Source organism: Pan paniscus, chromosome 20, assembly GCF_029289425.2.
Source record: "Pan paniscus chromosome 20, NHGRI_mPanPan1-v2.0_pri, whole genome shotgun sequence".
Classification (NCBI taxonomy): Eukaryota; Metazoa; Chordata; class Mammalia; order Primates; family Hominidae; genus Pan; species Pan paniscus.
The window spans coordinates 10,899,014-10,910,737 of record NC_073269.2 but is presented as its reverse complement, the minus strand read 5'-3'; the positions used below and the strand labels follow the sequence as shown (position 1 = coordinate 10,910,737).

The 11,724-nt window shown below is 54.2% G+C and overlaps 1 protein-coding gene across 1 annotated transcript; it reads left to right on the top strand.

The window, feature by feature from the left end:
- The first annotated feature begins 292 nt into the window (after positions 1-292).
- TUBB4A (tubulin beta 4A class IVa) lies at positions 293-8,822 on the top strand. The gene is made up of 5 exons (XM_008972676.5): positions 293-463; positions 810-986; positions 1,519-1,627; positions 1,745-1,855; positions 6,928-8,822. Exons 1-5 carry the CDS (start codon positions 431-433, stop codon positions 7,983-7,985), a joined length of 1,488 nt encoding a protein of 495 aa, XP_008970924.2. The 5' UTR covers positions 293-430; the 3' UTR covers positions 7,986-8,822.
- Positions 8,823-11,724: the final 2,902 nt, after the last annotated feature.

Sequence of the window (11,724 nt, the reverse complement as noted above, 5' to 3'; positions counted from 1 at the left end):
CAAGAGCGAAACTCTGTCTCAAAAAAAAAAAAAAAAAAAAAAAAAAGGGTATAGATATAGATAAAGATAAATTACAATACTGGAGAGGAGGCGTGTTATTTTGGGAAAACGAGGCAGCCCTGGGGACTCACTGTCCCCCTCCCAATATGAACCCAGCTGTCTTACTCCTCCACTCTCCTCCTTAGGCCAGGCTGGGGGTGACCCCACCTGGGACGAGCTCAATGCCCAGTAGAGGTGTACCAGGGGAGCCCACCAGCATCTGCACCCAATCATGGGAGGAAAATCGTGGTTTTACTATGCAGCTTCAGGACAAGCCCTCCGGAAACCTACCGCCCCCCACCCGCAAACCAGATCGCCGCTCCGGAGCCCCCAGCCCACTGGGAGGCCTCGCGGTTACTGCAAGGATTCTGGCGAATGCGGTCTAAATAGAATGAGAAGGGGGGCTGCGGACCGAGAAACTGAGGCAAGGCCTGGGGCGGGAGGGTGGAGGCTAAGGGGGAGGGGCAGGACTTCTCAGATGCCTGTTTACCAGGCGCTCCCCTCCCTTCCTCCGCCCAATTTCTGCGGGTGGCCAAGCCTGGCTGGGGGCTGGGACGGGGGAGACGGCACTGGTGGCTCCCTAAGGGGCCTCACCCCCAAGGCAGGGGTCGGAGCACGTGGCGTCCCGGACTTCTCTGGGAGGCCCCCTGGGGAGGGAGGTCCCTGCACCACCTCCCCCCACCCCAGCCCCCTCCATCATCCCGGGGCGGGACCAAGGGGCGGAGCGGGAGGGTGACCGGCCGTGACGCGTGCCCCGCCCGCTCATATAGCGGCTCCCGGGGGCGCAGGGACCGTGCTCCGCCGTCTCCGCCGCATCTTCCACCCGCGCCGCCGCCGCAGCTCCCCGCGCTCGCGCCACCGCCGCCGCGTCCACCCTCAGCGCCACCGCCATGCGGGAGATCGTGCACCTGCAGGCCGGCCAGTGCGGCAACCAGATCGGGGCCAAGGTGCTCGGGGGACGGGGCCCGGGGAGGCAGTGGCGGCCCCGGGGAGCAGCGCGGGGTCGGTCCCCGGAGCACCCCGCAACCTGGGAGTCTTTGGAAAGGAATGAGGTCCCCAGGAGGCCAGCGCGCCCCAGGGGCCTTGGGGGAAGGGTCGCGGGGTGGGGGTGGCAGGGCCAGGCTGGGAACAAAGAGGCTGCGGAGAGTGGGAGCCAGCCTTCTGTCCGCCTGTCACAGCTGGGCCCACAGCTGGGCCACTGTCCCCTCCTCACGCACAAAGAGCCCCCGTGCCTCCCCCGGGCTGCAGCCTGGGTGCGCTGGCACCAGCCGGCCCCGCTGGGTGCTGACTCGGCTGCACCCCGCCCCCACCGCTCCTTCTTGCTGCCTCATCCTCGCCCCGACTCCATGCCTCTAGGTCCCCCGTTCACCTTGCTGGGGGAGAGGTGGCAGCTAGGGAGCTAGTTGGGGGCTGGGGGCAGTCCTCGTCTTGGCCACCGGCTTCCCCTCTCTCAACTCTTCCGACCACCTCTCTCTCTAGTTTTGGGAGGTTATCAGTGACGAACATGGCATCGACCCCACAGGCACATACCATGGGGACAGTGACCTGCAACTGGAGAGGATCAACGTGTACTACAACGAGGCCACAGGTAGGGCGAAGGAGGCACCTTCCAGGTGGGAAGGGGCAGCTGGGAGGGAACAGGATGCTACCGGGCGCCTATGGTTCCTGGCACGCACCAAACTGCCCTCCATCTGTTTCCCTGCAGGAGGAAATTACGTCCCCAGAGCGGTGCTGGTGGACCTGGAACCCGGCACCATGGACTCTGTCCGTTCCGGCCCCTTCGGTCAGATCTTTCGGCCAGACAACTTCGTGTTTGGTGAGTCCCCCAGCAGGGAGCCAGAGGCTGGAAAACCTCCTTATTCCTGCTAACACCACAGAGTCAACAGCCACCACCGGGGCCCACAGACCAGAGATGGGGTGGACAGGGCACCAGGCACCAGCCCTGCATCCAGGGCTGTGAGGAGGGGATGCTCAGGCCACTGTGAGAGCCCTGAGGAGGGCGGATACAGAGAAGGATTCAGGGAAGTCTTCCTGGCGGAGGTGGCATTTTAATTCAATGGTCTGAACCGGAACCAGACTGCCTGGGTGCACATCCCAATTCTGCCACTTCATGCATTCAACAAACAGTGAGCACTCACTGCATACCAGGCCCTGTTCTAGAAGCTGGAGATGCAGGTAAGAATCAAACAGCCGGAGCTCCCTCTCTGCCCCAGTGCAGCTCACATTCTGGTAGAAGGTGATAGGCCACAAAGGAGATAAATAAGTAAAGCTCTGCCAGGGGTTGATTCAGATGGATAACTTAGGATGGGCTCCTCAGCCTTTCTGGGCCTCAAAAATCCTCTTTTTTTTTTTTTTTTTCAGACAGGGTCTGTCTGTCCTGCTGTCACCCAGGCTAGAGTGCAGTGGCATGATCACGGCTCACTGCCACCTCCACCTCTGGGCACACGTGATCCTCTTGCCTCAGTCTCCCAAGTAGCTGGACCTACAGGCATGCACCACCACACCCAGCTAATTTTTTAGTTTTCTTTGTAGAGAGGCGGGTCTCTCTATGTTGCCCAGGCTGGTCTCAAACTCTGGAACTCAAACGATCCACCCAACTCAGCTCCCAAAGTGCCGGATTACAAGCATGAGCCACCTTGCCCGGCCTCCTCATCTTTAAAACAGGGATTTCACTGGGCATGCTGGTTCATGCCTGTAAACCCAGGACTTTGGGAGGCTGAGTCAGGAAGAGAGCTTGAGGTCAGGAGTTCGAGGCCAGCCTGGGCACCACGGTGAGACCCCGTCTCTACAAAAAGAAAAAAAATTTAATTAGCTGAGTGAGGTGGTGTGCACCTGTAGTCACAGCTACTCATGAGGCTAAGGTAGGAGAATCACTTGAGCCTGGGAGGTTGAGGCTGCCATGAGCTATGATGGTGCCACTGCACTCCAGCCTGAGCGATGGCGTGAGACCCCATCTCTAAAAAAGATCAAATAAAACAGGGATTCTAAAATGCTAACTATTAGAATTGTGAGGCTCAGGGTGGGCACAATGGCTCACACCTATAATCCCAGCACTTTGGGAGGCCGAGGCAGGTGGATCACCTGAGGTCGGGAGTTTGAGACCAGCCTGACTAACATGGAGAAACCCCATCTCTACTAAAAATAAAAAATTAGCCAGGCATGGTGGCACATGCCTGTAATCCCAGCTACTCGGGAGGCTGAGGCAGGAGAATTGCTTGAACGGCAGAGGTTGTGGTGAGCCAAGATCATGACACTGCACTCCAGCATGGGCAACAAGAGTGAAACTTCGTCTCCAAAAAAAAAAAAAAAAATTGTGAGGCTTAAAGTCATGAATATGTGTAAAGAGTTTAGAACAATGCCTGACACAGAGAAAGAGGTAAATAAGCATTTGTCGTTGTTTTCATTACTATCTGCAGTCTAGAATGTGAGTAGGATTTGGACTGGCTAAAGGGCATGGAAGGGAGGAAAGATGTTTAAGACGGAGGGAACAGCATATGTGAAGATAGTGGGGTGTCCACACCCTGGGACAATCCTTCCGGGAAAGCTTTCCTGGCTCCAGCTGGCTGCATGCCCCCACCCTGGCCTCAGGCCCTGGCTCCACCGGCCTCCAATACTCCTAGCATGTAAGACGTGCTAAATGCAGGACCTGTCCTACCTCTCTGAATCTTTTCCGCAACTCGCCTCTTACTTCCATTTTACAGGTGAGAAAACAGAGGCACAGAGACGTTAGTTAGGTCACTTGCAGAAAGTCACACCGCAAGCCACTGGGGCTGTCAGGAGCCAGAGGGTCTGACTACCAGGTCCACGCTTTTTTTTTTTTTTTTGAGACAGAGTCTCCGTTGCCCAGGCTGGAGTGCAGTGACACAATCTCCACCTCCCGGATTCAAGCGATTCTCCTGCCTCACGAGTAGCTGGGACTACAGGCATGCGTCACCACACCTAGCTAATTTTTTGTATTTTTAATAGTGACGGGGTTTCGCCATGTTGGCCAGGCTGGTCTCCTATTCCTGACCTCTCAGGTGATCTGCCTGCCTCTGCTTCCCAAAGTGCTGGGATTACAGGCATGAGCAACCGCGCCTAGTCTGAGCCCACACTTTTAATGCTCCTCCCACCCCCTGGCCACCCAGAGGCCATAGAATCTCTTGGCCCAACTGTAAGCCCTCTGTGGTCCTCCTGAAATCACTCATACCATTTGGCCAATCTCATTTCATCTTGATTTCACCCAGCCATTTCCCAAGGACCTATGATGGGCCACGGCCACAAAACTGCATTATGTTTTGAAATCTTCCAACAGATCAGAAAGGGGAAGTCACTTGTCCAAGGTCACACAGTTTGTCTTGTCAGTCCCGAGAATCTGCAGTCTAAACCACCAGGCTGGGGAGGAGGAGGGAGGGGGTGACCAGAGGTGGCTTCTCTGAGGATGTGGCATTGAGCTGAGACCTGAAGGAAGTGAGGGAAAAGTCAGGTGAATACCTGGGGGGAAAGCATTCTAAGCAGCCAAGCCACTAGTGCAAAGGCCCCAGGGCAGGACCACACCTGGAAAGCTGGAGTAACAGCTGCGGCTGAAGCAGAGTGTGGGAGGGGATGGGGCAGGTCCGGCAGGGCCTTGTGGCCTGCAGGGAGGATTTGGGCTTTGACCCCAAGGTAGGTGGGAGCCATGGAGGGCTGTAGGCAGAGGAGGGACGGGACCTGACTTACTTGCTCTCAGGTGTCCTCTCGTGGGTACTGTGGAGAGGACAGACTGGGTGATAAGGGTAGGAGCCAGGGGACCAGGACAGAGGGAATTGAACTTATCCAGGAGGGTGATGCTGGAGCTGAACTAAGGTGGAGACAGATGAGGGGTGAAAGAAAACGTTAGCTGTTCACAGTAATACCGGCCAATATTCTTTTTTTTATTCAATTTTTTTTTTTTTTTTTTGAGACGAAGTCTCACTCTGTCGCCCAGGCTGGAGTGCAGTGGCGCGATCTCGGCTCACTGCAAGCTCCACCTCCTGGGTTCATGCCATTCTCCTGCCTCAGCCTCCCGAGTAGCTGAGACTACAGGCACCCACCACCACATCCAGCTAATTTTTTCTATTTTTAGTAGAGACGGGTTTCACCGTGTTAGCCGGGATAGTCTTGATCTCCTGACCTCGCTATCCGCCCACCTCGGCCTCCCAAAGTGCTGGGTTTACAAGCGTGAGCCACCACGCCTGGCCAATATTCTTCTTTTTTTTTTTTTTTTTTTTTTTTGAGATGGAGTCTTGCTGTCGCCCAGGCTGGAGTGCAGTGGCACGATCTCGGCTCACTGCAGGCTCAGTCTCTCGAGTAGCTGGGACTACAGGCGCCCGTCACCTCGCCCGGCTAATTTTTTGTATTTTCAGTAGAGACAGGGTTTCACTGTGTTAGCCAGGATGGTCTCGATCTCCTAACCTCGCAATCTGCCCGCCTCGGCCTCCCTAAGTGCTGGATTACAGGCGTGAGCCACCGCGCCTGGCCAATATTCTAATACTGATTCTTTTCCTCCGGGAGCTTGCATTCCACAGTGAGCTTGCAGACAATAAATATGATTAACAAGAAAACACAGGCCAAGCATGGTGGCTTACGCCTGTAATCCCAGCACTTTAGGAGGCCATGGCAGGTGGATTGCTCCAGCTCAGGAGTTCAAGACCAGCCTAGGCAACATGATGAAACCCCACCTCTACAAAAAAAAAAATACAAAAATTAGCCAGATCTGGTAGCATAAGCCTGTAGTCCCAGCTACTCAAAAGGCTGGGGCAGGAGGATCACTTGAACCTGGGAAGTCAAGGCTGCAGTGAGCCATGATTGCACCTCTGTACTCCAGCCTGGGCAACATACCAAGACCCTGCCTGAAAATGATAATAATAATGATGTTAAATATTAATCTTTTTATTGTTATTATTTATTTGTTTTAGAGACAGGGTCTTGCTCTGTCTCCCAGGCTGCAATGGTGTGATCATAGCTCACTGCAGCCTCCAACTCCTGGGCTCAAGCAATCTCCCACCTGAGCCCCCCTAGTAACTGGTACTACAGGTGTGCCACCACCATGACTGGCTAATTTATTTATATATATATATATATATATATATATATTTTTTTTTTTTTTTTTTTTTTTTTTTTTTTTGTAGAGACATGGCCTCACTATGTTGCCCAGGCTAGTCTTGAACTGCTGGGCTCAAGCAATCCTCCCACCTCTGCCTCCCAAAGTGTTAGGATTACAGGCATGAGCCACCGTGCCCAGTCTTGGTTTTTTTTTAGGCAAGGGGCGGGGGAGTGTTTTGTGTGTGCGTGTGTTTTTGAGATGGAGTCTCACTCCGTCACCCAGGCTGGAGTGCAGTGGCTCAATCTTGGCTCCCTGCAGCCTCCTCCTCCCAGGTTCAAGAAATTCTCTTGCCTCAGCCTCCCGAGTAGCCAGGGACTACGATCGCCCACCAGCACACCTGGCTATAATTGTTATTATTTATTATTATTATTATTTTGAGACGGAGTCTCGCTCTGTTGCCCAGGCTGCAGTGCAGTGGCACGATCTCAGCTCACTGCAAGTTCCGCCTCCTGGGTTCACGCCATTCTCCTGCCTCAGCCTCCCGAGTAGCTAGGACTACAGGCGCCCGCCACCACGCCCGGCTAATTTTTTTTGTAATTTTAGTAGAGACGGGGTTTCACCGTGTTAGCCAGGATGGTCTCGATCTCCTGACCTCGTGATCCGCCCACCTCGGCCTCCCAAAGTGCTGGGATTACAGGTGTGAGCCACCGCACCCAGCTATTTGTTATTATTTTTGATAGTTACTAGTATTCAACTACTAGAGGCCCTCCAGGTGGTGGAGAGACAGAGTCAAGGGTTGGGGCTCCCCATAACTGCATGTGTGTCCCCTCCCCTTCCCTCTCTAGGCCAATCCGGAGCCGGCAACAACTGGGCAAAGGGGCACTACACGGAGGGCGCAGAGCTGGTGGACGCTGTCCTGGACGTAGTCCGGAAGGAGGCCGAGAGCTGCGACTGCCTTCAGGGCTTCCAGCTGACCCACTCGCTGGGGGGTGGCACGGGGTCCGGAATGGGCACGCTGCTCATCAGTAAGATCCGCGAGGAGTTCCCAGACCGCATCATGAACACCTTCAGCGTGGTGCCCTCGCCCAAAGTGTCAGACACGGTGGTGGAGCCCTACAACGCCACGCTGTCTGTGCACCAGCTGGTGGAGAATACGGATGAGACCTACTGCATCGACAACGAGGCACTCTACGACATCTGTTTCCGCACCCTCAAGCTGACCACCCCCACCTACGGGGACCTCAACCACCTGGTGTCGGCCACCATGAGCGGGGTCACCACCTGCCTGCGCTTCCCGGGCCAGCTGAACGCCGACCTGCGCAAGCTGGCCGTCAACATGGTCCCCTTTCCTCGCCTGCACTTCTTCATGCCCGGCTTCGCACCCCTGACCAGCCGGGGCAGCCAGCAGTACCGGGCCCTCACGGTGCCCGAGCTCACCCAGCAGATGTTCGATGCCAAGAACATGATGGCGGCGTGCGACCCGCGCCACGGCCGCTACCTGACCGTGGCCGCCGTGTTCCGGGGCCGCATGTCCATGAAGGAGGTGGACGAGCAGATGCTGAGCGTGCAGAGCAAGAACAGCAGCTACTTCGTGGAGTGGATCCCCAACAACGTGAAGACGGCCGTGTGCGACATCCCGCCCCGCGGCCTGAAGATGGCCGCGACCTTCATCGGCAACAGCACGGCCATCCAGGAGCTGTTCAAGCGCATCTCCGAGCAGTTCACGGCCATGTTCCGGCGCAAGGCCTTCTTGCACTGGTACACGGGCGAGGGCATGGACGAGATGGAGTTCACCGAGGCCGAGAGCAACATGAATGACCTGGTATCTGAGTACCAGCAGTACCAGGACGCCACGGCCGAGGAGGGCGAGTTCGAGGAGGAGGCGGAGGAGGAGGTGGCCTAGGCTGCTCCCATCGCTTCCCACCTGTCCCCTCCAGGCTTCTGACCTTTGATCCGCTAGGCCCCCCATCTCTGACCCCTAGAGCCCCGCTTTCCCTCCAAGGCTGACTCCCCCCTGACCCTAACAATACCTTTGGAGCTCACTTTACCTCTGGCTACTTCATCTCTGACCCTGGCTCCCCTTTGAGCCCTAATTTATCTTTAACCCCCTTGAGCTCTTCCAACCTTGACATTCCCAGGAGGAGCCCCGCTTCACCCCTTCTGACTCTGGAAACCGCACCTTTCACTTTGCAGACCCTCCTTCACCCCGACTTCTGCTTCACCTTTGACCTCTGCCCCCCATGAATCCCATTTTACCTCTAGACCTATAAGTTCTGGTTTATGTTTGACCCCTCCCTCTGAGCTGCACTTCACCTCTGACCTTGCCTCACCTTTAACCCCCCACCTGAGCCCCAGCTCCTACCTCTGACCCCAACTTCTCTTTGATCTCTGAATCCCCTCTGACTCCAACTTCTCTTTCACCCTCTATGAGTCCCATTTTACTTCTACACCTGTAAGTCCTGGTTTATATTGGACCCCTCCCTCCGAGCTGCAGTTCACCTTTGACCTTGCCTCACCTTTCACCCCCCACAGCGTCAGCTCCTACCTCTGACCCCAGCTTCTCTCTGGTTCCCACAGGCCCCATGCATCCTCCCTGCCTCACTCCCCTCAGCCCCTGCCGACCTTAGCTTATCTGGGAGAGAAACAAGGCCTGGTGCCTGTGAGGAAGAGAGGTCACCCCCGCCCTCCCTCCCCACTTCCCTGCCTCACTCTCAATAAATAAATTAATTGTTGTCATGGATGTTTCTGCCGAATTCCTCTTTCCTCTCTTACAGCAAGTGCGGGCTTTTCTCTACAGGATGGAGGAGGGTACCGATGACATCTCATCTCTGGATGGGGGGCGTGCTGGGGAGGGATCAGACGGGCCAGGCTAGGCCACCCACTAACCCTGAGGTTTTGACTAAGCCATTTGCCCTCTCTCAGCCTCGGTCTTCCCACCTGTAAAATGGGATCATATGTTTTCCCCCAGGATCCCCCCACAACTGTTACAGGAATGGGGTCCCAATCCAGACCCCAAGAGAGGGTTCTTGGATCTCACTCAAGAAAGAATTCAGGGCAAGTCCATAAAGTAAAACCACGTTTATTAAGAAAGTAAAGGGGTGGGGCATGGTGGCTCACACCTGTAATCCCAACACTGGGAGGCTGAGGCGGGTGGATCACCTGAGGCCAGGAGAGACCAGCCTGGTCAACATGGCGAAATCCCATCTCTACTAAAAATAAAAAAATTCGCAGGGCGTGGTGGTGGGCGCCTGTAGTCCCAGGTACTCCGGAGGCTGAGGCAGGAGAATCGCTTCAACCTGGGAGGCAGAGGTTGCAGTGAGCCAAGATCACGCCACTGCACACCAGCCTGGCAACAGAGTGACACTCCGTCTCAAAAAATAATAATAAATAAATAAATAAATAAAGGAGCCAGGTGCAGTGGCTCATGCCTGTAATCCCAACACTTTGGGAGGCTGAGGTGGATGGATCACCTGAGGCCAGGAGAGACCAGCCTGACCAACACGGTGAAACCCCAACTCTACTAAAAATGCAAAAATTACCTGGGCGTGGTGGCAGGCGCCTGTAGTTCCAGCTACTTGGGAGGCTGAGGCAGGAGAATCACTTGAACCTGGGAGGCAGAGGTTGCAGTCAGCTGAGATGGCGCCACTGCACTCCAGCCTGGGTGACAGAGCGAGACTCCATATCAAAAAAAAAAAAAAAAAAGAATGGCTACTCCACAGACAAGAGCTGCTGGTTGCCCATTTTTATGGTTTTTTTCTTGATGATATGCTAGACAAGGGGTGGATTTTTCATGCCTCCCCTTTTTAGACCATGTAGGGTAACTTCCTGACATTGCCGTGGCATCTGTAAACTGTCATGGCGCTGGTGGGAGTGTAGCAGTGAGGACAACCAGAGGTCACTCATAATCATCTTGGTTTTGGTGGGTTTTGACCAGCTTCCTTACTGCAACCTGTTTTTTGTTTGTTTGTTTGTTTTGTTTTGTTTTGTTTTGTTTTGTTGTCGTTTTTGAGACAGAGTCTTGCTCTGTCGCCCAGGCTGGAGTGCAGTGGCACGATCTTGGCTCACTGCAAGCTCCGCCTCTCGGGTTCACGCCATTCTCCTGCCTCAGCCTCCTGAGTAGCTGGGACTACAGGTACCCACCACCACGCCTGGCTAGTTTTTTTGTATTTTTAGTAGAGACGGGGTTTCACCATGTTAGCCAGGATGGTCTCGATTTCCTGACCTTGTGATCCACCCACCTCGGCCTCCCAAAGTGCCGGGATTATAGGCATGAGCCACCGCACCCGGCCTACTGCAACCTATTTTATCAGCAAGGTCTTTATGACCTGTATCTTATGCCGATCTCATCCCGTGAGTTAGAATGCCTTAACCATCTGGGAATGCAGCCCAGTAGGTCTCAGGTCTCAGCCTCATTTTACCCAGCTCCTATTCAAGATGGAGTTGTTCTGGTTCACACGTCTCTGACACACCCACCTCAGAATTGTTCATGAGGATCTGAGGAGATCTCAGGAGCACAGAGTGGGTGCTTGGTGGCAGAGGTGCTGCTGTTCTCTGTGCAGCACCTTGCAAATATGGAAGGCAGGAAGGGGAATCTCTAGGGAAGGGTGCCAGGAAGATGGCAGCCTGAGCTGGCACCCAAGTGGCAATCTTGCCAGAGTAACAACACAGCTCACCCACATGAAACTTTTCTGTGTGCATGACTCATGCCTTATTTCATGCAAGCCTCACACCAACCCTGGAAGGCCTAAGCTTCTATCCCCTTCCAAGCCAAGGTTTAGAAAGAGAAGAGCGTTATCAGTTAGCTTTTGCTGTGTAACAAACAATCCCCCAAAACTTAGTGGCTTAAGACAAAAACAGGTATTTATTTTGCTCCGAAATCTGTAATTTGAGCAAGGATTGGCATGGCAGTTCATTTAGGCTCCCTATGACACCAGCCAGAGCATCTTAGCCGGAGGCAGAGGGATCTACTTCCAAGGTGGCTCACAACTGACTGGCCAGGTGGTGCCAATTATCAGCTGGGGGCTCAGCAGGAGTAAGGAGAACAAAGACCTTAGTGTCTCTCCATGTGGCTCTCTCCATAGTCCCCTAGGGCTTCCTCACAACATGGCTGCCGGGTTCCCCCAGAGCAAACACCCCAAGAGAGCAGGACAGAAGTAAATGCAAAAGAAAAATGGATTGCATTTTTATGACCTAACTTCAGTGTCACTTATTCAGGACTCACCAACGAGGCAATCACTAAGCCTTGTTCAGATTCAAGGGGATGAAGTACAGACTCCAGCTCTTTTCTTTTTGAGACAGGATCTCACTCTGTCACCCAGGATAGAGTGCAGTGGTGTGATCATGGTTCATTGAAACCTCAAACTCCTGGGCTCAAGCAATCCTCCCACCTCAGCCTCCAGAGTAACTAGGACTATAGGCACATGCCACCACATCTGGTTAATTTTTTTGTATTGTTAGTAGACATTAGAGATAGGGTCTCACTATGTCACCCAGGCTGGTCTCCTGCCTCAGCCTCCCAAAGTGCTGGATTAGAGGCATGAGCCACCACACTTGGTCCATCCTCCAGCTCTTTTGTTTTGTTTTGTTTTGTTTTGTTTTGTTTTGTTTTGTTTTGTTTTGTTTTGTTTTGTTAGAGTTTCACC